Source organism: Lepus europaeus, chromosome 5 (assembly GCF_033115175.1).
Source record: "Lepus europaeus isolate LE1 chromosome 5, mLepTim1.pri, whole genome shotgun sequence".
Classification (NCBI taxonomy): Eukaryota; Metazoa; Chordata; class Mammalia; order Lagomorpha; family Leporidae; genus Lepus; species Lepus europaeus.
Genome location: NC_084831.1, coordinates 108,044,049 through 108,071,089, shown reverse-complemented (window position 1 = coordinate 108,071,089; position 27,041 = coordinate 108,044,049). Strand labels below are relative to the sequence as shown.

General features: G+C 53.8%; 2 protein-coding genes across 3 annotated transcripts in view; one reads left to right on the top strand and one right to left on the bottom strand.

The window, feature by feature from the left end:
* Positions 1 to 11,173, top strand: part of SYT6 (synaptotagmin 6) — a 57,310-nt gene extending 46,137 nt beyond the window's left edge. Inside the window, exons 5-7 of one of the 2 annotated variants that reach the window (XM_062193493.1) lie at positions 4,591 to 4,762; positions 5,804 to 5,954; positions 11,102 to 11,173. In XM_062193493.1, coding sequence (XP_062049477.1) covers positions 4,591 to 4,762; positions 5,804 to 5,954; positions 11,102 to 11,173 — 395 coding nt within the window. Of the gene's footprint in view, positions 1 to 4,590; positions 4,763 to 5,803; positions 5,955 to 9,504; positions 9,523 to 11,101 lie in introns of those variants that run through there. The other variant, XM_062193494.1, reaches the window with a different exon arrangement.
* HIPK1 (homeodomain interacting protein kinase 1) overlaps positions 1 to 27,041 on the bottom strand; it is a 251,253-nt gene that overhangs the window by 71,368 nt on the left and 152,844 nt on the right. The gene's annotated exons all lie outside the window — the stretch shown is intronic.

The following is a 27,041-nucleotide window of genomic DNA, read 5'->3' as shown; positions in this document are numbered from 1 at the left end:
GCAGGGCAGCGGCCTGGGCACCAACTCCGCTCCCGCCATCTCCCCGCTGTGTAGATGCCTCGGTTTCTGAGTCTGAAGCGCAGGAATGATGATACCTTGCCTGGATTGCACTCAGGATGAGCAAATTAAGCCATGTAAATATTTAGAATTGTACCTGAGTGCATTATAATAAGCACTTGGTAGAGATTAGCTGTTGCTCTCAATCATTCTCTTAGAGGAAGGAAATGATAAGAAAGAAATCTATAGGAGCAAAAGGAAAAAAAAAAAAAAAAAAAGAGGACAGTCTTTGAGGTATATGAGAGGCCCCAGGACTCACAGAAGGGCTCCGTGGAGTGGGAGCGTAGATGTCCACAGGTGCACCCAGGCCTGGGGCGGCAGCCTGTGTCCTGGGTTAAAGGAGCAAATGCCCTGGCAAGCACAGTGCATGACTGCTTGAGTTTCTCCTGCAGGGCTGCTGGCCTCTGCCTCGGCACCCGAAGAGCAAGGGCCGGAGATGTAGTCCTGTTTTTACAACAAAGGAAAGGCTCGCTCAGGTGCACCTGCAGCGTCCCACAGGCCGCACATGGGGTCAGAGGTTCAGTCCCTGGGCCATGATTCCGTGGGTAGGTGTAGGGGAAGACAGTTGAGTAGGGGAATAATAGAGGGGCAGGCGTTTGGCCTGGCGCTTCAGCGATGCCCCCTTGTACCACATCAGAGTGCCTGGGTTTGACACCCAGCTCCGCTCCTGACGCCAGCTTCCTGCCCATGTGCGCCCTGTGAGGCAGCAGTGATGGCTCACGTGATCGGGGTCCTGCCACTCACATGGGAGACCTGGACAGAGTTCCCAGCTCCTGGTGTTCCCAGGCCATTGTGGGCGTTTTGTTGTGAACTAGTTTCTCTCGATCGCTCGCTCTCTCCCTCCCTCTCAAATAAATTTAAAACAAAATCAGTTCAAAATAGCAAAGGAGTGGCTTGGCTGCTTGAGTCCTGAACACCCCCCACCTCCCGTCCCTGTACACGGAGAGCAGTTTGGGCTGCACTCAGAAGAGCAAGGATGGGGAGGCTCATTCTAACCCCCTAGGCCCCTGTCCAAGATCCTCTGATGATTCCTGTTACCACTCGGAAGCCTCTGTTACCGCTCGGGAGGTGCCTCTGAACTTGGCTGGAAATGCAAGTATATTGAAGATTTCCCTTGTATTTCCTTTGTATTTATTAATTATTCATTTCCTGATAGACGCCTTGATATAATCCCAGTTACCACAGAGAGACCACGATGCAGCTGAAAACACCCAGGCCCAGGGGCAGCCTGGTGTAGAGAAGAGGACACGAGGGAAAGGTTGTGGGGAAACCCTGAGGTCGCGGCTTTGCAGCTTCCTGTGACAATGAGGCTGGAACGGGCAGCTGGTCCCCAGGGTTCTGCCACTCTCCTCCCAGGCCCGCGAGCTCCTCCTCCCCCGGAAGCTCCCAGCATGCAGCAGGGTGGTCAGCAGACCTGTGCCTGAACTGTGACAAGCTCTTAGGCAGTAGTAAGCCGGCTTCTCCCAAAATACAGCAAAGTCGATTTCATTTTCACAGCAAAGTAAGTGCATGCTGGGGATGGAAATTCACTGAGGTCTCTGCAGGCTGCCCAAGTCCCCACCCTGCATGCTCTGGTGCCATTCAATGGGTGTGCTAGAGAAGAGAGCTTGCAGGGAGGCAACAGAGGTCATCATGCAGGCTACCCCAAACCGGAGGGCTTGGGCTGTGACATCCCCCTCACGGCTGCCCCTCTCGGCTACCTGGGTTGGAAACCTGGTATTCAGTCTCAGCTGGGGTCCTCTTTGCATCCAGTTTTCTGTCTGTTGCAAGCAAGTATCTGGCACAGCACGTGGAACACTTGCGTTTGAGAAATTGAATGATTGAACAAGTGAATGAATGAACCGACAGCACGAGGAAGCTGCCCCCAGGGTGATTCAGGAGGGGGTGCACATGCCAGCGGCCTCTCAAGCTAGATCTCCTGCTTTTGTTTTTTTAAAGACTTGTTTGTTTATTCATTTGAAAGTCAGAGTTAGAGAGAGAGAGAGAATCTTCCATCTGCTGGTTCACTCCCCAAGTGGCTACAACAGCCAGGGATGGACCAGGCTGAAGCCAGGAACCAAGAGCTTCATCAGAGTCTCCTATAGGGTGGCAGGGACCCAGGAACTTGAGCCAACTTCTGCTGCTTTTCCCAGGCCACTAGCAGCAATGCTGGATTAGACGTGGAAAAGCCGGGACATGAACTGGTACCCATATGGGATGCTGGCGCCACAACTCCAGCCCCAAGATCTCCTGTTTTTGAAGATGAGTGAGATTGTTTTTAGCTCTGACTAGCTTGATGTGGGAATAAACTGGGGAGTAAATGGAGCTTACAGGCATTGACCTGTGAAGTCTCTCATCTAAGCTAAGCCAGCCCCAAATCAATTCTCTAAGCCTAGCTGCTAGAATCATGGAAATAAAGGTAGCACGAAACAGTAAGGAGGACCGTATGCCACAGAGGAGTGGGCGTGAGTCAGCCTGCTCATCTCCGTCACAGCTGGTCTACACGGCTTTAAGCCACATGGCCAAAAATGGGAGCTTTGCAGGCACACAGCCCTGCATCCAAATCTTGGGCAAGTTCCTTAATCCTTCTAAGCCTCAATTTCCTTATCCATAAAATGGGGGTGTGATGAGAAATATTTTACAGGGTCAATGTGGAGTTCAGGTGACCTGGTGTATGTCCATCTCATAGCAGGGTGCCTGGCACATATTAAATGCTGGGGTTTGATGGTTCCTGTGACAACGAGGCTGAAATACATTGCTGGTCTTTGTGCCCCTCCCTCAGCCGCCAGAGTATCGAGGAGGGAAAAGGACCCCAAGACCTTGTGGGGCCAACATTTCGCTGGACGCCACCAACTTCTGCTCCTGCGATCCTTAGGGGACAGTCATCGCACTGCCTCAAGGCTGCTAGGGAGAGAGACTGTTCCAACAAGGAAAATATGCCCAGGGAATTTGCCTTTGCCCAGTGGCTCGTGGCACCAGCAGCTCTGCCTATATCTCCACGAGCCTCATGACATAGAAATGTGTTCCACGTGGGAGTCATGGAAATAGGGCTGGCAGGAAAATAAGCCTCAAGCCTGAAGACGATTCCGGCGGCAGTGTGCACCTTCGGCGGGGTTAGAAGCCTCCGTGTTAAAGACAGGTCTTGGGGCTGGCTCTCGCCACCCGCACTGCGTGCTGAGGCATACGTATGGGGAGCACAGCCGGTGGGAGCCAGAAAGCTGTCTTCCACCAGCTCGCAAAAGCTGCTTCTACCCTGAAAGAGAAGGGGCCCCGACACAGGGACATGAGCTGGTGGAGACAGCAGGTTGACTAAACACCTCGTGGGCTCCCCAGTTTCCCCATAAACCCACGTGTCCCAGTGGCTAACATGCAGCCGCTGCTGTCACACTAGTTGATCAGGGCGCATGAGCCGACTGCGGGAATGTCCTCAAGGCTCAGTTTCTGCCAGGGGGTTGCAGTTTCTGTAGCTTGCGCCGTGGGTGTAGGAGTGCTTAGCAGGTGCTCTCATGCCCAGGAGGAGGAACCGGGCACCTGTGAATCAGAGCTGTGGGAGCAGCTGCCTGGGCCAGCGCCTCTGACAGCTTCCCCTGAGCCCTGGCTTCTGAACAAAAAGTGTCTTTGCACATCAGCGTCTCCAGAGCTATTATTACCTGTGAGCTGCACCCCCCCTTCCTGAGCTGGCAGCATAAATAACAGTTATGATGGTGACCACGGCACCTGTGCTGTGATACAATAGGTGCCACTTCATTTGGTTGAGTAGAAAATTTCAGGGTGGAGAGATGACCGTGAAGCACTCATTCAGATAACTAAAGAAGAGATGAGATCAGGAGGCACGTGGAAGTTCAATAAAAAGACAGCTCAGGGCAGGGTGGAAAGAATCCAAGATCCCACTGAGAAATGAAATGCCAGCCAGCTGCCCTGAGACTCCCTGGGGCCCCAGCTCCCTCCACCCTCCCTGCTGGGGAGGCGGCAGGGCCACGTCCCCCCTTCCTGGTGCCGAATGGAAATGAGGTTACAATGGAACCCAGAGTCAGGTGGGGCGGGGATTGTTGCTGCTCACTTCACTCTGACACGTCGCTACTCCCTGGGCATCGCTGAGTTCTATTTTTACGCCCCTTATCCTCTGGTTAATAGTGCTGGCAACGTCCTCCCGAGAAAAGGAGACTCTACATGGGGGAAAGAAAAGCAGTGTGGGCGTTCAGCTTCGCTGCCCTGTGGAGCCAGCCAGCCTCTGTGGGGCTAGGATTTAGGACTTCGAGCTGAGCACCTGTAAGCAGGTGTGCTGTCTCATTCGGGACTAGCTTTCCTATTAGCGAAAGTCCATTAGGCACTCTCCCAAGAAAACCGAGGTAGCTAAAGACTGTTTATTAAGCATAGACTGTCCTTGGAGACAGGTGTGTTACATAAATTCCAGGTGATTTAATTATCTTGCCAGCCCGCTGATCCTGTCTGAGGAGCAGTGGTAGGCGTGGGGCTTCAGGCCCACAGCTGCACATGGGGTTTGAGGACATCTGTTTGACATGCTGCCTTCTCTTTGCACCATCCCCGTTACAGACCCGTATGTCAAAGTGTCCCTGCTCTGTGACGGGCGGAGACTGAAGAAGAAGAAGACCACCATAAAGAAGAACACACTCAATCCTGTCTACAATGAGGCCATCATCTTTGACATTCCCCCCGAAAACATGGATCAAGTCAGCCTGCTCATCTCGGTGATGGATTATGATCGGTGGGTACAGCTCCCGCAGGGACACGATTCCCCGGCCCTCACCCCCACCCCTTAGGGCTCCTTGACCTTGAACCTTGTAGCTCAGGACTCACGTCCCCTTTGGCCTCAGATCCACCTCCTCCAAAGCCAGGCCCAGGAAGTTGAAGAAAGGCATGGATTCTCCCTTGGCAGGGGGCCCGAGCGTTCCTTCCTCACTGGCTCATGCCCATCAGGGACAGACAGGTCCACCTTTCCGTTCCCTGACTTCTCCTTCCTTCTGGCTCTGAGTCCCTTTAAAGTGCCTCTCCATCCTCTCTGTTCCTGCTGCTGTCACCACCCTCACTCCGGCATGGCTGTGCAGCCGCCGATTGCCCCTGCCCCAGTTCAGCCAACAAAGACCCACCTTCTAAAGGACCACTTGCTCTCTGCACCTGCCCTGCTCAAGAGCCTGATTCTCCCTTCCTCAGACACATTTCTTCTCTTCCAGTCATCCTGCTCTCCCATCAAGCCTGGCTCGAAACCATTTTCCAACCACTCAGCCCCCTTTGGCCCCTTTGCTGTAGTTGTCCCCGTAGCTAAAAGAGAGAGAAACCAAGCAACACAGCCTCGGTCCGGGGTTGTTTACGTAAGTGTCCAGGCATAGTCGGTGCTTGACGAGCATCCTTGAGTGGCAACTGATGCTCTCCATGAGGGAATCAATCACTCCCAGCTGCTGGGGGCCCTGGCGCTCTGAGCAGGTTGATCTATTTCCAAATGCTGATGTCTCTAGGGAGGCTGTCGTGAGTCGGCCGAGGGAAATGAGTGAAGACGCCAACTCTCCCACTCCCCAGAGTCAGGCCATCTGCCCACTGTCTCCCAAGAGTCTGGACGAGTTTCTAACATCTGGCTGTGTTGTGTGCGTCCAGTGGCCCCCTCCAGGAGGCTAGGCAAGGTGTCACTGCTGCCGACACCCCGCTGCTGAGCCGCTGTGTTCAGAGCCTGCGGGGCAGAGGCCCACCCCGGGGCTTCCCTCTATGACAGCTCATGTGGTAGCCAACGCGGGGACCTTGGTTTCTCCCTCAGAGTGGGCCACAACGAGATCATAGGAGTGTGCCGCGTGGGGATCAGCGCCGAAGGCCTGGGCAGGGACCACTGGAATGAGATGCTGGCGTACCCACGCAAGCCCATCGCACACTGGCACTCCTTGGTGGAGGTAAAGAAATCCTTCAAAGAGGTGGGTGTGGTCGCCTGGCTCTGGGCACGTGTGCTGCATGGCGACGTGGGCTGGAGAATGGCAGTCGGCTGCGGCGAGACCCCCGGCCTTTGGTGGGAAGGGGTCGTGGGGGCCACGTGCTTCTCACCCGCTGTGTCACAGGCATGAAGGGAATGGAGGAGGAAGGCAGAGGCTGCCACCAGAAAAAGCACCCCTGCTGCTGGGCAGCTGAAAGCAACTCTGAGTTTTTAGTGGAAAACAAGAGCTTCCAAGGGAGCCTGCCCCTTGCTTTCACTAAGCCCCTGGGCCCGGTCTGTGCTCTCCCGGAAGGGATAAGAAGTTCTGTGCCTGTGGGAACAGGAAGTTCCCTGAGGCTCAAGCCAGGCCGTCACTTGGCAGTTCTCACCGCGTGCATGGAAAGCACCCAGGAGCAGATTACTCTCCATGGCCCCAGAGTGTCTGGCCTTCTGGCTAACCCCTGGCAGAGACGTCATGGACAAAGAGCACTGGGCTGGGAGTCCTGAGACTTGGGCTCCAGTCTTGATCCTGCTGGCGTGCTTATAGCTGGAGCCTGTCACTTCTCTCAACTGCAAGGGAGATGTCCCTTTGAGTGACCTAGCCTGCCTCAGCCCCTACTGCACCCTGCCAAGGTCAGATCCTGGGATCTGTCACCTCTGCCGTCCCCAGGCCTGCTTTTTCTCAAGTCGGGTTGGGGCACAGGGTGGCCGGATGAGCCGTAAGCCTCATTTTCAGCATGTCAGACCCCAGTCTGTATCCTGCACAGCTGGGGGGTCACCCCCTCATCCTAACAGGCTCCACACCTGTGAGTCTGCAGAGTATGAGAGTGGAGGGCCCACGAAAGCAAAACAGCTTTCTCCCTTCCATCACGTGGCCCTGAAGCCACCTTGACCACGAGTGCCTGCCCCCAGGACGGATCACTAATGCAGGAACGAGCAGCAATCCCAACGGAGCTACTGGCACCCTGCCCTCTCTGGTGGGTGGGCCGGTTTCTGACAGTGGGAAGTGTCCCCAGAGAGACAGAGGGCTGAGGGGAGCGGACGTGGGGGAACCGTGGCTTCCAGGGTGTCTATTCACCTGCCCAGGTAGGTGTGAGCTGTGTGAGGCTCCTGCCCCACGGCCTTTTTTGGTGGCATCAAGGAATAGGGCAGCTGGGCAAAGCCCCTGCCAGCTGCAGCTGGGCCTTGCTATGATGGTGTCATGAGGAAGGCCAGTCCCTGGCTCTCAGGCCTCGCAGAGGGAGTGTCTGCCTCTCCCCACCTTGTGATGAAGGCCCTTGGGGCAGTGCAGGTGAGGTGCCCTGGCCAGCCCCCACCTAGACAGGAGGTACTGCTGCACAGATCCCCAGGCAACCTCTGGCAGCTCACTGAATGCAATGCTGCCCCAACCAGAGGCAGCTGTGACAGCCGCCACCCTGCCTAAGCCTCTGGAGAGATTCCAGAGTGAGTGCGAGTACCCTGAAGTGCTTAGGGCTAGGGCATGGACTGGGAGCTGAGAGGCCTCTGGTGGGCTGGCAACTCACTGCCCAGCTCTGACCTTGTTTCTTTAAAAAAAAAATTCATTTATTTACTTGAAAGAGTTACAGAGAGAGGGGAAGAGACACAGAGAGAATCTTCATCTGCTGGTTCACTCCCCAGGTGGCCACAAAGTCCAGGGCTGGTCAGGCCGAAGCCAGGAGCTTCATCCAGGCCTCCCATGTGGGTGCAGGGGCCCAAGCACTTTGGCCATCTTCTGCTGCTTTTCTGGGCACTTTAGCAGGGAGCTGGATGAGAAGTAGAGCAGCCAGGACTCAAACCAGTGCCTATATGGGATGCTGGCATCACAGGCAGAGGCCTTATCTGCTACAGCTCTGGTGTTTGCTTTCCTGCTTGGTAAATTGGGCCCCTCCCGTCTCTGCTTTTCTGTGCCTGCTGAGCCCAGGAGCCCACAGCTTCCACTGTGGCTGCCCACGGCAAAGTGGAAGCCATTGGCAGAGCAGCGGCTGGAACTGGGGCTGCAGGGTACCACGGAGGTGCTGTGACAAGGCCCCAGAATCGCCCTCCTTCACGACAGATGCGACCCAATTAAGCCAAATAATTGATTCCAGGTCCCGTTGCTTTGAGCACTGACTCACTAGTCCTGACTGCAAAGGAAAGAAAGATAATGTAGAATGAGGCCCTTGAATATGAATGTTTGATGAGACAGAGAAGGGGAAAAGTAGCAGTACGCGGAAAAGGGAAAGAGAAGAAACTGACTCGGACCCTTGGGGCTTCCCTTGTCCATGACCTTCCCCCCTGAGCTCCCAGCCCGTCCTCCACGATGCGCGCTCAGCCTGTGCCTCTGTGTGAAGAAGCTGAAAACGACATTAGCCTTGGAGGTTAGGATCTCAGTGGCACTCGATTGCGTACAATTCTTGCCAGCACTTTTAGCACCTGCAGTGTAGATAGCTTTATAAAAATGCGTCTGAAACCCCACCCGGCTAGGAGGAAGGAAGGGCGGTCTGTGGTCCTGTGAGACTTGACCGTGAGACAGCCCTCCGGTCATGCTCACGGCTCACGCCCTGCCTCCCCTTAGTCCTGTTCTAGATGTTGAGCAAGAGCCTGGCTCCTGAAACCTGAGTCTCCCATTTGTTTAGTGCATAAAGTCTTCCTCTGAGCTCCCGGGAAGATAAATGGCATCCTATCTGGCAAGCAGTCTGTATTTATCTTGCACCGTTCTTCGTGGAGCTTCAAGTGCTGTGATCATTTCTTTTTTATTAATGAGAACAGAGGGCACCATACCTGCTCGCCTGTGTGGGGTTTAAAATAAGGTTGAAGGAAACAAATTAACTGAAAAGATATTTTTCCCTGCTGGGATTCTTAAGCGAATAAAGACCCATGAAGAAGCCTTCACGGGCGCCAGCCCCCTTGTCTTCTCAGCACTCGTGCCCAGGGCCTCGTGTCATCATTGTCACCACCCAGGGCCAAGTTCAGGTCATCTGCCAGAGATTTAAGATCTCTGGTGGAACTATGCCTTTAAGGGACAGAGACCTTCTTGGAACACAGCCCTCAGCCCCCGCCTCCTACCCCCCAACCCAGGAACCATAAGCTTCAGGGCGGTTCTCCCGGGAGCCACCCTGAGAAGCCCGGAATCACTTACCTCGCCCACGCTGCACGAGCCCCATCGCCTCTCTTTGTTTATCTTCATAGGGAAAGTCAGGGACAAGCGAGGGAGCCAGTGTTCCTTCTTCATTTGTTCCGGATGACCGACCCCGCTCTGTGGGACTACTCTTTGGACTGTTACGTAAAAGCACAGAAGTACTGAGTGTAGCCATTTCACGTCGTCTCCTCCGCCCCGGCCCATCCATCAGGTGGTTTAAGTGGCATGCGCACGCAGGGGAGAAGCCAGGACTCGCAGTGCCCGTTTCCCGGACCTCAGAGGTTGGAACGGGAAAAGTGGAATTCTTGCCCTGCAGGGCTGTTAGATGGCAGCATCAGTAATCACCGTGTGTCACCGTCTGGTTAAGTAACACTCGAGTCAGAAGTCGCAGTGGGCTCAACAACCAGGCATTTATTTATCTAAAATATTTCACCAGGGAACTCCCCGGTTGTGATTTCAGTCCCGTGGAGGCTGCCAGCAGAGAGACTGCCACCCGGAGTTAGGAGTAAGTATCTGGTGTGGACCCCAAGAGGTTAGGTTTCTTGTTACATTTTGTGTCTCCTTCTTCCCGTGCTGTGGCCCGTGCTGAGACCACGGCAGGACGGAGCAGAAAGAGCAGCGTGCTGGGAGTGAGAGGAGACCGGCTGCACTTGACTTCTCTGTGTCTTTGTTCTCTTGTGGTTTCAAAGGATGATCTCCCAAGCCCGCCTCCTCCAGTCATGGCACTGCCAAGATAGCCCAGGTCCAGACCACACCGTGGTGGCTGCTACCTGATGGTCCGGCCTTCGGTTAGTTGTAAAGATCTTCAGATTGGCCAGCCGGGGGCGTGCGGAGCCTCAAAGAGGAACAGCAGAGGCATTCCTTAGAACTGGGAGCTTCCGGTTGCTCAGTAGGTCTGGCTCCCCTCGGTTCTGTGGGTTTCCCGTCTACTCTGTAGGTGATGCTGGATGGCAAATGGTCTGTTTGCCATAGGTGGCTCAGCTCTGTCTAGAAGTGGCTGTGTCAGGGGGAACCATACCCTCCCCATCCACCCCATCACGTGCACAGTGCATGGTCGCAGGCTCTATTCGGCCCCATCCCTCTACTGTGGAGACCCCAGTAGCTCGTGAGAAAGAGAAGGGGCTGCATTTGCGGGTTTAGGAAAGCCATTTCCACCACCTGCGTACCCTCTCTCTCCAGAGCCCTGTCTGCCAGGCGCCTAACAGATTACTGGGTCTCTACAATCCAGGGCAGAATTAGTAAGCATTATCACTGTCCCACTGCATAGTTTCAGATGTGCAGCCCCCAAGCAGGTCAAGAATGGTCACGGGTTGGCTCCGCTACTGCAGTGGCGGCCGCCTTTTCCATTTAAAGCGAGTTGAATGGCTCAGGCCACAAGTCCCTCTATCCCCAGCCCTCACCTTCGCTCCATTACGCCTCCTTACCCCACCAGATTTCCCCGAGGGCCAAGGGGAGGCATCTGCCAGACAGGAGAGCTGTGGGGGAACAAGGGGCCAGGGATACCTGACAGGGGGAGGGACTGCTACCTCCTCCCACCTCCTACCTCTTCACAGATATGCCCCGGGCGGCACTGAGAGCCCGAAGTTAAAGCAATATGGGTTTTCAGCTGTCTAACAGCTCCCAGACAAATGGCTAATAATTCATGATGGTGGGTTCTTGCCAGCAAGGGCACGCTCTGCCTGCTGCCTCTTTCACTGCTAACATAATCCAACTGCCGGTGTGGAAATGGCTGAAGCACTCAGGACCGGGCTGGTCTTAGCTTCTCATTACAACACAGATGCGCGCACGCTCTGTAGAGTGAAGAAGGCTTTAATTATTGCTGCCGTAGGTCTTGCTCTGAGAAATCGGGAATTCCAAACGAGAAGCTCTAAGCTGTTTTCCTTCTGTTTTTGCATGGCTCATGGCAAAATTCAAGAAAGCTTACGGAGAAGCCGGGAGAGGAGGTGAATTCAGTGCATGGGCCGGTTAAGCTGTGCAGGTGGCATTGTAGCTTCTTCGGGCCGCCGATAACCCCCTTCTTCTCCTCTCCGCAGTGGCAGGGCCGAGCCGCCAGCTTCGACAGCGAGAGCTCGTGCCCGTCTCCGAAACCGCCTCCGACGCCGTGAGCTGCCCGGCCCGGCCACACGGACGGACGGGACTCGGCGATGTTGCACCTGTCCTGCCGTCTGAGCACAGAGCTGTGTGGTCACGGCGGCGGCGGCGGCCCGCTTCACTCCAGAGTCTTGACTGCTCCCGCGTAGGCCAGGGCCGAGATCCTTGTCGTGTGGTCAGACCTGTCTTAGTCTTTCTGTCTCCCAAGGTGATGTTTCTGTGATTCTTTTTTTCACTTTTTATGGATCTGCTGTGGAGCAAGGGCGGGAAAACAGAAGTAGGACGAAACGAAAGGTAGAGAGCCCAGGAGTTGTTTCTATAAAACACAGTGTAAAATAGCAGTGTTTCCCAGAGAGGCGCATGGGATTCCTGAAAGTCTATGTCTCCACCGAGCTCCACAGGCGTGCAGAAAGGAGGAAGTGGGAGGAGCTATGCCTGCACCTGCAGCACCTGGCGAGCCCGGTCCGGACGGATGGAAGAGCCTTTATAAGGCCGATTACTGGTCTTTGAAGCTCTTCTCTGGTGTGACATAAACCAAGATTGGGACTCCTGGTCCTGTGTGGAGATGGCAAGACCCCCGAGGTGTGTGTGACCTGCCAGCAGGTGCGTGCAGGGTCCCTTGCTCCCCGATCTCGTTGTCTTTCCTCGTGAACTGCCAACCGTCTGGATTCCCCTTGGGAACCGACTCTCTTTAGACATGATTCTACTGAAAGGCAGCTCGCCGTATGTTTTCTGAGGTGCCATGGCTAATGATCACATTTGTTTGAAAATAGGGTCTTTGTTCTCGAAAAGAGCCTTCATTGTGAGGAAAGAGGGACACATATATTCTGGAATGATCGCTGCATTATACATAAGTTTGTCATTCCGTGAAATAACATGCCGCTGTCTCAAATACCTCTGCAGATCGAAGAAACAGTTAGCTAGAACGGGGAGTTTTGAAATCCAAGTACCAGTTGGAGTTTGTCTTTCTGTGGCAAGGGTGTTCCTAGTTGAGACAAAAGTATATTTCAGCCCTATTGACTTTGGGACAATAGTCGTCTTAAACTTTAGTTCTTTAAATTCCTAAGAGCTTCCATTCCTAAGAACTTCCTTGTTGTTTGTTTCAGTGGTTGTGAGGGGTTTGTTTTGGTTTTGTTTCCTTTTGATCTCTACCTTAGGCCAACTTCAGTTTAGAAAAAAAAAAAAAAAGATATTTGAACCACTGGGAATCGTCCCGGCCCAGTTCTGTTGAGTCCGTGGTGGCCTGCGTGCCACCTGCGGTAGCTCGATTGGTTCGCCCAGCCTCAGTGGGGACAGCCCTGCTAACCACACAGAAGGGGAGGTCCCACTTCCTCATGTGACTGCACTGTGCTGTTGCCAGAGCTGTGTGCGTGGCTTGCAAGAAGCAAGCCTGCTGAAGGCTTGGAAGGTCAAGAACATCAGTCACTCACGCACCTGGCGTCTTACTGTTTGCACACGTCGTGTGCTGTAGGAGCCACGCCTCGCCAGTTACCTTTCTCACACATCAGACTGACAGATGTCTCTGCTGAGGTGACTTTGGACATTGTCTTCCGTGGTCCAAGAAGTCGATGGAGAGAAACCTGGATGCCTCCCTGTACTGAGCCCTGGGCTAGGGACCACTATGTAAAGATAGCTTTTCTCCCCAAGTCTCATGATGAATATATCTTCTCTTGAGAGTGAGGGGAAAACCCAAGGTCACAGCAGGACTCCTGGCGGGTAACAAACTTCACTTTGTTTCTTGACGCTAGACTGACCCCTTTCAGATGGCACCTCATTCCCTGGGCAGGCGGGCAGGCGCTGGGGGTACTGACACTAGGAAGGGGACAGTGGAGTTTCCCGGGTCACAAGGAACCCACAAATTAGCACAAGAGGGCGCTTCCAGAAGTGAGCTCAAAGTGCATACCCAGTCATCTTGAAACCCTTGGGCAGGTGAGGATGAGCCATTGTCACCTCTGCGGGGAGGGTGCCTGATCTGTGTGAATCACGGAAGCATTTCCCTGGTTGGGAGGTTCTGCTTGTATCTGAGCAGCTAGTTCCCAGCCGTTTGGGCGGAGTATGACCCCATACCACCGGAACCAACTGCTACCACCCACCCCAGGAAGGCCTTTGACTCCTGGAGCCTCACGGCGCCCCCAACCACTGCCTCAGGGGAGCCGGTCGGTCCTCAATCTGCAGCATGAATGAATCCCGAATGTCTGCCAGCCTCATTATCCGGCCCAGTCTCTCCCGCTCCGAGACAAGAATAAAAGGAGACACCAGCGCCGGGACAAAGTGAAACATAAACCGATGTGCTGTTGGCTTCCTCTGGCCTAAGACACCTCTGGGGTCGCTGTGTGTGCTTTGCTGACATCGCCACGACAGGGGCCATTTGCACAGAGATTTAAAAAAAAAAAAAAAAGTTTCCTTCTCCTTTGTTTCGCAGTGTTTCGGGGCTGAGAGATGCCCCCTCTCTCTCTGCGCTTACCTGGGATCCTGATGAATTGTATCATCATTCACAAAGTTATGTTGTTAATTACTACCTTGTGCGTTCCACCCCGTCACAGCCTGGAGTTTTTACTCAATTAAATCTCTGTCTCTTGCCCATCTCTCTCTCTCTCTCTCTCTCTCTCTCTCTCTCTCTCTCTCTCTCTCTCGTCATTTTGCGTGTCTGAGGGTGAGCAGTCAGCACGCACTCAGGCCACGGCAAAGCTTGCCTTTTTGACTTTGCTGCACAATAGGAGAGCCGAAGGGGCCCTTTGTTTTCCACCCTGCCCGAGGAGTACCTGTGCACCTTCCTGTTGGCTTCGTGCACCTGCGCTGCTTCAGGCAGAGGCTCATACAGCATTTGGTGCGTGGGCCTCGGCTGCGCCCTCAGCTGTTCAGCTGCACAAGCAGCCCCTCCACAGGCCCCGACGTCTCTAGGGAAGTGGGTCACAGCATATTTGGAAAGTACAATGCTTTTGCCCACCAGGCGAGCAATCCTGCTAACTCCCAAAAAACGCAAAACTTGGCAAAGCCAAGGGAAAATACAATTGCAGACTTGAACATATAAAAAGAACATTCTGCTCTGTAGACTGTCTTCTCTGCTCACCCCCCCCCCCCCAGTTTTTAATTAATTTAAAAGGCGGCCTGTGGAGAGGAGAGTGGAAGGCAGCATCCAGTCCTGCACATGTGCCTCTAAATGACTGCCGCTCAGGGAAGTGAGCTGCGGGGGGAGGCGCCCCACTGCCTAAAGAGGCTGCTCCCCCACACTGCTGCCTTCCCAGCAGGGCTTGGTGATGCCCTGGTCGCGTCCAGAGCCGAGGAAACCCACAGGATAACTACGTTGGCCCGTATGGGCCGCGCTACGCTGCAATAACAACCTGCAGATTTCAGCGGCTGGAAACCACAAAGGCTTAGTTCTCCTTCGTTGCTGTCCCATCGCAGTATCACAAGGGGGCCCTGCCCCTCACATGTGTTCGTGAGCACGCAGGATGAGTGCCAACATCCCACACACTGCCAGTGGCCAGGCCCAAGGCTACAGAACACTGGGAAGGGTCCCCTGGCCCAGAAGGAATGCAGGTCACTTCCCTCCACTGCCCACTGCCAGAGCTCCTCCCGTGAGTGCCACAGACACAAAGAGTTCAAGTTCCCAGGGCAGGAAGGACAGGAAATACCTGGAGAGCAGCACTGGGAAGACCCCAGTGAGTTCAACAGGCCTGTGGGGGGTGACAGTTGAGAAGGGCTGACTCAGAGACACTAGTGAAGGGAAACGGTGCGTTCTCTTCACTGTTGAATGAGTTTTGCCCGCAGGAAGATTTTAGTCTAGAAAAATGGCACTAGTTACAGTAGACCAAGGAGCGTGTGAATGTTCCGCGAAATCCAAAAGCTACAGAAGTCCTAGAAAGAATAGCACAGCCCCACAGGAAAAAAATAAGGATGGCTGCGAGGAGAGAGGTGGTATCCGATCTGCGGTTCTCAGGTGTGGAAGTTGGGAGGAGGAGCTTGTCCCGGGCTGCGGGGTCCCTGGATCCCAAAGGAGACAAAGAACCCCCTGCTTCCAACTGCTGCTTGCTTATCCAGGCTGGCCCAGGCAAAGTGTAGGACTTGTGCCCGAGGAGCGCGCCTGTCCCCTGTGGCCCTAAACCTAACACCACCATGCTCTAGCCCTGCCCCTGTCTAGTTCTTGCCAGCTGCCTCCAGGGCTGCCCCTCACCTGGACCCGTGAGACCTGCCTGGCCTTGAGAATTGAGCTGTCACTCACATCCACTCTCCCAGCCTCCCCTTCCTGGGCTGATATTCAACCTGAAGCCCCCCCCCCCCCCGCCCCCCGGGGTGCTAGGCACTGTGTGGTCTCCTGCTCTGCTCCGAGGTGAGTGCTTTTCTAGCTGTCTGGTTCCCTAGCAGAAGGAGTGGGACAAGCGTCTCCCTGGCTTTCCTCTGGCCCCGGTTCACAGTGTCGATCCCACTCAGGAAGGACTGCGGGCTGAGCTGGCTCAGACAGGGCACAGGGAAGCTCCAGATGTGGTCGCAGTGAGAAAATGCTCAGCTGATCTGAAAACAGGGAGCAGGAAGGTGGGCTGACGGGTACCCTTGTACACTTGGCAACCAAGTGCTCTGTGCCTCCCACAGAAACCAGAAATGCAGAAGAGCAAGGGAAAACCGTGAGTCCAGTTTGGGCCAAAATGAGGTTGAGATGCTGGGGGAAGGACTAGCAGACAGCTGGCATCCAAGAAGCTTAGGCGTGAGATGTGAATGCACAGGAAACACACACCAAAATGAGAAGGGAAGCAGGGAGCCGACACTGAGAAGCAGATGCAAGTAGACCAGGAGAACCTCAAAACTAAGGTTCTCTGGGAGCTGTCAATATGTAGAGGTCAAGGAAAAAGGAAGGTGATGTGATTGATACCGGAGAGGCACCCAAGCAAAGCTGATCAATGCAAATGCTGGTGAACAAAAACAGATCAATCAAGGGCTCCGGAGAGTGATTTTCCACAGCAGGCTCCTCCTCGCTGTTTAGCTCCGTTCGCACAAGTCCCCTGGTGCCCACATTTGCAGGACCCAACTCTTGTCTTCCCCTCAGCTCTGCCCTTGACTTTATTCTTTTACTCAATTAAGGTAAAATATGAGAGTGGTATTTAGCCCAGTGGTGAAGATGCCCACATCCCACATCTGAGTGCCCGGTTTTAATTCCCAGTGCTGGTTCCTGGACCCAGCTCCCTGCTAATGCAGACCCTGGGACGCCTGGACTGAGTTCCTGTCTTTGGCTCCAGCCCTGGCCCTACCAAAGCTGTTGTAGGTTTCTGGAGACTGAACCAAGGGATGGGAGCACTTTCTGTCTCTGTCCCTCTCTCGCTCTCTGTCTCTCTCAAATACATTTAAAAATAGTAATTTTAAAAAACTTTTTAAATTGAAGTAAAGTACACATAAACATAAAATGTTATTGGGGCCGGTGCTGTGGCATAGTGGGTAAAGCCACTGTCTGCCTGCAGGGCTGGCATCCCATATGGGCACCGGTTCAAGTCCTGGCTGCTCTACTTCTAATCCAGCTCTCTGCTGTGGCCTGGGAAAGCAGTGGAAGATGGTCCAAGTCCTTGGGCCCCTGCACCCTCGTGAGAGACTGGGAAGAAGCTCCTGGCTCCTGGCTTTGGATTGGTGCAGCTCCGGCCATTGGATTGCATTCCATTGCATTGGATTCCATTGCATCCATTTGGGGAGTGAACCAGCAGGTGGAAGATTCTCTCTCTCTCTCTCTCTCTCTCTGCCTCTGCCTCTGCCTCTCTGTATCTCTGCCTTTCAAATAAATAATCTTTTAAAAAATGTCTTACCTTTTTAACCGTTTCTAGATAGAAAATTTAGTGGCATCCACATGGCTGTACAACCATCACCAGCATCCATCTGAACTTTTTCACCTTGCAAACCTGAAACTCTCTGTCCACTAGACAGTAACACCTGTCCCCTCTCCCCCTTGCCCACGGCAGCCACCATTTGCTTTCTGTGGCTATGAATCAGTACTCTAAGTACCACCTCTGAGTGCAATCCTATGCTGCTCGTCCTTCTGTGACTGGTTTATTTCACTTAGTATAATGATTCTTCAGATTTCACCCATGTTACAGCGTATGCCAGACTTTCTTTCCTTTTTAGGGGCTGAATCATATGTGTGTGTGTGGTGTGTCTGTGTGTGCGTTTCACATTTTGTTTGTCCATCATCTTTCTGTGGAACTTGGTTGGCTGTTATAAATAATATTGCCATGAATATGGGTGTACAAATCTCTCTTCTATTTCCTGCGTTCAGTGCTTTCGTGTATATACCGAGATGAGATTGCTGGATCGTGTGATCATTTTCAATTGTTTGAAGAGCCACCATACTATTTTCCAACATTGGCCCCATTTTGCAATCCTGTTAGCAAACCGCAGGAGTCCCATTTTCTTTCTTTTTCTTTTTTTGTTTTTTGACAGGCAGAGTTAGACAGTGAGAGAGAGACAAAGGTCTTCCTTCCGTTGGTTCACCCCCAAAATGGCTGCTACAGCCGGTGTGCTGCGCCGATCCGAAGCCAGGAGCCAGGTGCCTCCTCCTGGTCTCCCATGCAGGTGCAGGGCCCAAGGACTTGAGCCATCCTCCACTGACTTCTCGGGCCACAGCAGAGAGCTGGACTGGAAGAGGAGCAACCGGGACAGAATCCGGCACCCCAACTGGGACTGGAACCCGGGGTGCCGGCACAGGAGGCGGAGATTAGCCTAGTGAGCCGCGGCACCGGCCCCATTTTCTCCATATCTTCATCAACATGTGTTTGTTGATGGTAGCTATCCTAATGGGTATGGAATGGTATCTCATGGTAGTAGTTTTGACTTGCCTTTTCCTGATGATTCATGATGTTGAGCATCTTTTCATGTGCTTACTGGATATTTTCTTTGGAAAAACGTCTGTTCAAGTCCTTTGCCCATTTTTTAAACTTTTTTTAGAGATTTATTTTATTTATTTTGAAAGAGTTACAGGGAGAGGTAGAGAGAGAGAGAAAGAGAGAGAGAGAGAGAGAGAGAGGTCTTCCATCTACTGGTTCACTCCCTAAATGGCCGCAACAGCCAGAGCTGGGCCCAACCAAAGCTAGGAGCCAGGAGCTTCTTTTGGGTCTTCCATGTGGGTTCAGGGGCCCAAGGACTTGGGCCATCTTCTACTGCTTTCCCAGGCCATCAGCAGAGAGCTGGATCAGAAGAGGAGCAGTCAGCACTAGAACTGGTGCCCATATAGAATGCCAGGTCCACAGGCAGAGGCTTAGCCAACTATGCCACAGCACCAGCCCATATTTTTTTTTTTTTAAAAAAAAGCAACATAATCAGGATTTTGATGGGGATTATATTGAATCTGTGGGTCACAGTATTGGCAGGGACTCAACTCTTGACACTGTAATCATCCCACAAATTGGCATTTGCCAACATTCTATCCAAAAATCCACCTCACCCCCAGGGACCTTTCTGACATGCACAAGTTGTGATCCTTAGGGCAAGGTCAGGCACAGTGATAGAGGTCAAACCCAGGTGTGCAGATCTTCTATGCTAAACTCAACTCGTGCCAATTTCCAGTGGAACTCAGCTTCCATGACTGCAAACATCTTGGCTTGACTCCCATATGGCCAGTAAAGCTCAGCCCTGCAGCCCATCTCCTCTCTCCTACACAGCCCCAGAATGCTCCAGACTGCCAGTAGGATTTACTCCCATTGTGGCTCATCTCTGTCCCAGGACACTCTACCCATTCACTCCCTCATCAGACATGTATTGAATAACTAACATACATCAGGTAACATGCTGGGCCAAGCACCTGCAAATGAATAATAACTAACATACAGCAAGCACCTGCTCTCTGCCAGGCACTGTTCTCGGCGCCTTCCATGCATAATCTCATTTAATTCTCCCTCCAACCGCAGGGGTCAAGGGACTTGCCCAAGTTCACACAAGTAACACAGGTGACTATAATCCCAGAGCTCACATGCTTAAGCCTGATGCCAAGCTGCCTCCTAATAGAACACAGCTCTTCAAGGAAGAGGAAACAGACACATCCATAGAAAATCGTTCCACAACATGGCAGGAGCAATGCAAAAGACAGAGCAGAGATCGAAGACATCCTAGAGAAGGACTTCCTAGGCCTGACATCGATGCACCCACCCTTCTTGGGGCACCCCTAAGCGTACCCCTGAAACCTAGCCTCACCCTTTCTTGAGAGAAGACCCTGCCGTGGCCTCTTTGAGCACCATCAGTTATGCTTACTGATTTGATCCTGGCTGTAACTGAAGCCTGGCTGTAACTCGACCAGAAAGCAGCGCTGAGCTCAGTGAAGGCGAGAGCGCGCATCTCTCTATGACCAGCAAAAGCTGAGCCCACAGACCGGGGTGCTGTCCCGGGAGAGGCAGGCAAGAGACAGGCCTCGGGGAACCTCAGCAGCCGCGCATGCTCCCAGGGGGCCCGCGGGCTCCATCTTCCAGCGCCTCTTGGCTCTCAGGGGCGGAGCTGTGCGCCTCCTCCTGAGGGGGATCGCCGCTGACGACTGCTCACTCGCAGTAAATTAGTGCCGGGGGGAGATGGGGGGCGGGAATCTGTGGCTCTTTTCCCTGAGGTGATCCTTTTTTCCACACGGGTTGGGAAAGTGTGGTGACACATCAGGACTATCCACTGAGACAAGGAGCACCGGCGTGGGCAGGTGCCTCAGGCGCTCCTGAGAGGCGCGCCTGTCCCGCTGCGGCGTCTCCTGGCAGCAGAGAGCCTGCAGGCTGGGGCACCGAGGAAGGAAACTTGGGGCTCCGCGTTTGGACAATGTGAATCCCTGAGAGTTGCAAGGGCTTTGGCCCCTTGTGCCGGGGTCTGTCATATCCCTGGAGAAGCGAGCCCCTGTGGGACACAGTGCATTGTGAAATCAAACAGCCCGACCTCCTCCCGCTGCAGTGAGGCTGGGCATGGAATTCACCTGCGTTTGCAGCCTCCTGGATCCCTGGGGCTGCCGACGGTCAATGCTCCGTCTCGCCAGAGTTGCCACGTGGAGATGGAGTCCTCTCTTTGACGCCAATACATTTGATGGACTCAGGAGCCCAGAGACAGATCTTGGTCAACTCCTGGCTCTTAAGCTTTTCCACCTGCTATAGTTTGAATGCCCCCTCCCAAAGCCATGTTGAGGGGCCAGCATTGTGGTGTAGCAGGTAAAGCCACTGCCCGTGATGCCGGCATCCCATGTGGACACCAGTTCCAGTTCCGCCTACTTCACTTCTGATCCAGCTGCTTGCTAATGAACCTGGGGAAGCTGTGGAAGATGGTCTCAGTACTCGGGCCCCTGAACCCACGTGGGAGACCTGGATGAAGCTCCCGAATCTTGGCTTCGGCATGGTCCAGCCTGGCTATTGCGACCATTTGGGGAATGAAGCAGTGGATGGATTCTCTCCCTCTCCTCCTCTCTCCCTCCCTCCCTCCCTCCCTCTCTCTCTCTCTCTCTCTCTCACACACACACACACAGTTCTCACTCTCTCCTCCATCACGTTCTGATGTAGCACAAAGCCCTTGCCAGCAGCCAGCCCTGTGTCCTTGCAGTTCCCAGCCTCCAAAACCGTGAGCCAAATAAGCTTCCCTTGCTCATCATGTACCCAGCCCTGGTGATCTGTCCCAGCTGCAGAAAACAGGCCTGGACCTCAGCTGGACCCCGGCTGGCTCACTTGGCTTCGCTGAGCAGGCTCTGATGGCAATGGTCAGACACACGGTGGGTGGGCACTGGACAGTCGCCTCCGTCTCTGAAGTCCCTGGTCCCCTTTCCCTACCGGGTAACTACAGGACAAAGGGAAGAAGGCTGGAGGGGGTGGGAGGGAGCGGGGAGTGGGAGAAGAGGAATAAATTGAGTGGCTGTGTAATTAATTTAGGATAACTTAAGCAGTGAGCAGTGAAGAGAAACAAAAGTGGTGACATTTAATGAATGTCAGTCGATATCTCACTCATTCCGGTAGTCGTTTTAAATGTCAGATATCTTACAAACCCTTTTCCTTGGAGTTGGAAGGTTTGTGCTAACAACCACCAGCAGCTCTGGTTTCTGCCTGCCAGGTCAGCGCAGGTGCGGATTCCAGACGCAGGAGCAGGGGACAGTGCCTGGCTGCGGCTGCTCCTGGGGCCCCGCTGAGCCCGTCTCCTCCCATCTTGCCACCAACTCTACAAAGCACAGAAGGCGTCAGCCACCAGAGGAAGAGTCCCTGTCTCAGTGGTGATGCCCCCTTTTGTGCCTCTTTGAACTTCTCGGAGCTTCAAGCGTTTTCCAGAGAAAACCTTAGCTGAACTCCAAGGAGCAAGCAAGTCGGGAGATGGCTGTTCCAGAGACTCCAGGCTCAGGAATTTCCATTCTGAGCTGATTGGCCCTTAGTTCAGCCCTCTATAAATACCAGAAACTGCTTCGGAGGCAAACCAGGGGAACAAACCAGCTGCTTTCTCACTCCGGGGGGGAATGTGAAGCCAAGCAGCCCTGAACTGCTTTCTCCCCAAATGCCCCCAACCCCAACCCCACTTTGCCACTTCCGGCCCCCAGTGAGCTGTTGGTCTCGTCAATCTTGCAAGGGTGGAAACGGCTTACAGCCCACACAGAAACCTGGCTGCTGTTCAATCAGCGTGGAGCTGTAAGTGGCCCCAGCTGATTTCAAAGTCCCGCCTATGCCGGCTCATTTACCAGAGCCCAACTTCTGGCTTGAGGCACAGAGAAGGGCCATGGTGTTCCTGGCCACCTGGGGAGAAGGGCAGGGAGAGCCAGCTGTGGATGATTGTTAACAGCTCGGCCTGGCCACACACAGCTACGCCAGGGGTACACAGTGACATGTCAGGGGACAGGCCACCCTGCCACCGTCTAGTTTATAGCCAGGTGTGCAGGAAACCCATGCCAGCCCCTTGGGCCAAGCCAAAGGCACAGGATTGTATTTGGGGACAGAGCCAAGCCACAGGGACCCTCAGTCCCACTGCCTCTCACCAGCACGCAAAGCCAGTGGCTTATCAAAGACAGCATTCTCAGCCCATGTCCTTCATGGCCCCTGCTGTGATCTGGATGTGGTTTGAGTGCTCCCCAAGGCTTCACATGTTGAAATGGAGGCCTGTGGCAGGCTTGGACACAGCGGTTGCCTTTTGGGATGCTTGCAGCTGTACTGGAGTGCCTGGGCCCAGTCCTGACTCCTCTGCTTCTGATCCAGTTTTCTGCTAATGCACTCCCTGGGGGGCAGCAGATGGCGGCTTAAGTGCCTGGGCCCCCGCCACCCATGTGGGAGACCCGAATAGAGTTCCAGGCACAGCTGCAGCCTGACCCAGCCCTGGCTGTTGTAGGCATGCAGAAGTAAATAGGCAGACAGGAGATCGCTCTCCATTTCTCTCTCTCTCTCTCTCTCCCTCCCTCCCTTCTCTTTGTCTTTCAAACAAAATAAGTAAACAAACTCTTAAAAAAAGAAATTGAATCCTACTGTGCAATATTAAAACTTTGGGCCGGTGCTGTGGCGTGGTGAGTTAAGTCACTGCCTGCAACACCAGCATCCCATATGAGCATTGGTTTAAGTCAATGCTGCTCCACTTCCGATCTTGTGCCCTGCGAATGTGCCTGGGAAAGCAGCAGAAGATGGCCTGAGTGCTTGGGCCCCTGCACTCATGTTTGAGACCCAGATGGAGTTCCAGGTTCCTGGCTTTGGTCTGTCTCTGCCCTGGCTTTTGCAGCCATTTGGACAGTGAACCAGCAGATGGATGATACCTCTCTCTCTGTCTCTCTCTGTCTCTCCCTCTCTCTCTCTTTCTCTCTCTGTCACTCTGCCTTTTAAGTAAATAAACAATTTTTTTAAAGAAAAGAAGTTGGCAACTTAATCCACCCATGCTATTTAGAGGTGACGCATCTAGGGAGAGATTAGGGTGGAAGTGGTTGGAGAGGCCCCCCTGTGACAAAGTCCTGAGTCAGCTTCTGAGCAGAGGGAGAGGGACTCACAGCACACACTCACCCTCTCTCCCTCCCTGTGCTGCCCAGGAGCCTGCCAGCCAGAAGACCATTGCCAGAGAGGCCCCTAGACCTTGCACCTCCAGAACCATGAACCAAACTATGCCTCTTTTCTCTATAGCGTAGCCTGCCTCAGGTATTTTGTTACAGTGCCGACACTGGACTAGTGCACTCCCATGGGTCCTCTGACAGGTGCTCAGCCTCTCCCTCCTTCCCAGTTTTGTTACCACCCCACCTCTCACACACCCGTCTAGAAGAAGGAGGATGTGGCCCTGTCCTTGGCCTCTGCCCAACTCTCCCCACCTCTGCAAGTACTCTCACCTGCTCCTCCACATCACTCATGCCCTCAGGACAATACTAAGCCACCGTTCCCAGCTCCATCACTCTCTGAGCACCAGGCCCAAACTGCCAGTGGTCCTTAGGCCGCTAGGCGTCTGTGTAAATGCAACCCAACCTATCCAAAAGGGACCTCTCTCAGAGCAGCTCCCTTGGTGTCTGGGCTTTCCACAGCCTTGTTCCCTTGAGTGTAATCCATGACTCCTCATTTGCTTTTGCCACAAGAGGGGAAGGCAACGACTGATCTTTACACAGAGCTTTAAAATTTACCAAGGACTCTGTCTCGTATGAAACAGACAACGCATGCATAAGGCATTCAAGATGCACCTGACGGGTCTCTACCACCCAGATCTAGGACCAAACCCAATCCCTTCCTCTCACTGTGCTCTGATTTGCTGACTCCACTCTCAGGATGCCTTCGTGGGCTTCAGGAAACATAATCCCATTCCTTCTTTAGGGCCTAGCTCTGGCCTCTTCCTGAAAAGCATCCCCAAATCCTGCAGGGGATGAGTTCTTCCATGCCCTGGGCCCAGCGCTGGACACACTCCCTTATTAGATGCTTAGGTCTTGTTATATCTCCCATCCCCCATCGCTGAGCAAGACTGGTCTTCTTGTCTGGTTTCCTCCATTCCTGCTGGCAGGCTCCTGGGCGGCACAGGGAGGGAGAGAGGGTGAGTGTGTGTGGCTGTGAGTCCCTCTCCCTCTGCTCAGAAGCTGGCTCAGGACTCTGTCACAGGGGGGCCTCTCCAACCACTTCCACCCTAATCTCTCCCTAGATGCGTCACCTCTAAATAGCATGGGTGGATTAAGTTGCCAACTTCTTTTCTTTAAAAAAAAAAAAAAAAAAAAAAGCCAGGCTCTGCCCATGCAGGTGCCCCTGGTGGTGAGCCAGCCAGAGAGGAGGCACCTGCTGTGGGATGGGAGAGCGAAGACTCATGAGTGGAGACCAAGGTCAGGTAAGCAGACTCAGAATATCAGACCAGGGGTTCAGAAAAGTTTCTAGAAAACCAAACGTCAAGGTCACTGAGAGCAGCCTCCCCTTGCCTGTGTGCTCTAACCGCCTGGAAAGCTTGGTAAGAACAGAATGCTACCCACAGAGACCCCGATGCACCAGATCCAAGCAGGAGCCCAGAAATCTGCATTTCAACAAGCCGGTGCCAGGGGATTGAGGTACCAGAAAGTCTAGGCCACACTTGAAAGACCATCGGGTCTCAGAATCGGAGATCTGGCTTTCCCTGGAATGGGATGGTTGACCCTGACCGAGACCCAGCTCACAGGATTGCGCTCTGGGTTCCACCTGGCAGAGCAGTCCCAGGGAGCGTAGGTCTACCCCAGTCTGATGACAGATGGTCTTGCGGTGTGATTATGCTCCCCTAAGCACCTGGCTGGGAGCTCCATGGGCAGCACCCTGCTGGCTTGAACAGGAGCGGATGTCAGCACCCATTCCGGAAGCTCTGCCCAGTGCCCTGGAAGTCACCCCGCCTGTGCTATTGTAATTCTGTCCCCAAGGCTGCAGGGCCAGCCATCTGCTTCCCGTGACCACAGCCCTGCTTCTGACTCCACGGAGCCAAAGCAGAAACAGACAGTTGACAGTGACTGAGAGCTTGTGCTATAACCAGGCTGGCCACAAGCTGGGGACAAGCAGAGACAGGAGGCCGTGTCCCTCCACCCAGAACCCCTCTACCCAGCCCTCGCCCTAACCCAGTCTTTTTCTTTGGTAGTCGCCGAGCAATGCCCAGGCTCTGGGGGGCAGAATTTTGGGAAGCAGACTCTAGGATGTAGGGCTGATTGGGGCAGAAGGAGAGAGAGAAGGGGACAGGGGGTCTGGGAGGGCACTAGTCCTACCACTGGTCTCAGGCTGGAAGGATAACTGAGCCTTGGTCTCCTTGCCAGGGAAGAAATGCCTTGAATTGCCCCAGTGCAGTGACTGCTCTCCCAAGCCCCACTTTCCCAGGAGAGGACTTCACACAGATGGCTGCCGGGAACTCACGCTCAGCACATCCACCCCTACAGGCTCCTCCCTCCCCACCACAGCCCCACCCCCACCCCCCCATGTCACTTCTCTTAGTTCTGGCACCACTCATGTTCTCATGCCTGGCCCAGAGCCTCTGAGTCATCTTCTTGCTATTCCTCCCTCTCCTTGGTCCCTGTCACTCACCCAATTCTGTCCATTCCAACACAGAAAGTGCCGTACCTATCCCCTACCTTAGTTCAGGCCCTCTTCACTCTGGCCCAGCAACAAGAGTTGATGTCCCCAGGGTACTTCGCCTCATGCCTGGCACTCAATAGGTGCATGGTGAATGTCTGTCGGATGAGGAGAAAGGTGAACGAAGGAGTAGATGCCCTCTCCTATGGGCTAAAATCAAGACCATCACAGCAGCAGGATTATCCTACCCTTCCCACAGAGAACAGGGTTATTTCAGGGAGAAATTGGCTAAAAAGAATCCAACTTGGGGCTGGCACTGTGGCGTAGTGGGCTAAAGCCTCCGACTGTGATGCCAACATCCCATATAGGCACTGGTTCGAGTCCTGGCTGATCCTCTTCCAATCCAGCTCTCTGCTTTGTCCTGGGAAAGCAGTAGAAGATGGCCCAAGTCCTTGGGCCCCTGCACCCCAATAGGAGACCGGGAAGAAACTCCTGGCTCCTGGCTTCGGATGGGCCCAGATCCAGCCACTGTGGCCATTAGGGGAGTGAACCTCCCTTTCTGTCTGTAACTCTACCTCTTAAAATAAATAAAATATTTTTAAAAAACAAACAAGAATACAACTTTGGGAGATTCTCTGAGTTCTCCCTCTGCCTCTGTGGTCCCAAGTGCCACCTAGGACATCTTCCAATATTTGATCTCTGATCATCTGTAGCAGCTAATATGCCAATATATGTATATTATCTACCCTCTCACTGTATGGATGAGGAAATAAGTAAGAAGTACAGGAACTTGCCCAAGGCCAGGGGGAGACACTGAGATTCAAGCTCCTCTGGAGCCTGCCTCTGACTGCTTGGTCTTTTTTTTTTTTTTTTTCTTTTGGACAGGCAGAGTTAGTGAGAGAGAGAGAGAGAAAGAGAGAAAGGTCTTCCTTTTTCCAATGGTTCACCCCCCAAGTGGCCAGCCAATCCGAAGCCAGGAGCCAGGTGCTTCCTCCTGGTCTCCCATGTGAGTGCAGGGCCCAAGGACCTGGGCCATCCTCCACTGCCCTCCTGGGCCACAGCAGAGAGCTGGCCTGGAAGAGGGGCAACCGGGACAGAATCCAGCGCCCCAACCGGGACTAGAACCCGATGTGCCAGTGCCACAGGCAGAGGATTAGCCTAGTGAGCCGCAGCGCCAGCCAGACTGCTTGGTCTTGCCTCTGGAGGGCGTGGGCACCATCCCAGCCTGGTTCCCTTGAGTGTGAACCCACGGCACACACAGCAGTGTTCTCTCTTGCCAAGGAGGCTGTGAGCCCTACAAGGCAGACTAGGCCCAGCCCACAGCGGGGAGCCCATTGATGAGGCTTGCCCTGCCCAGGCCAAAGTGAAGCTTCCCCCACAGGCTCCCCAAGCCTGCCTTCGAAACCTGGGCACAGTATAAGGCCAGCACAAAACACACCAAACGCCAGAGTTAAGGGAAAGGGTT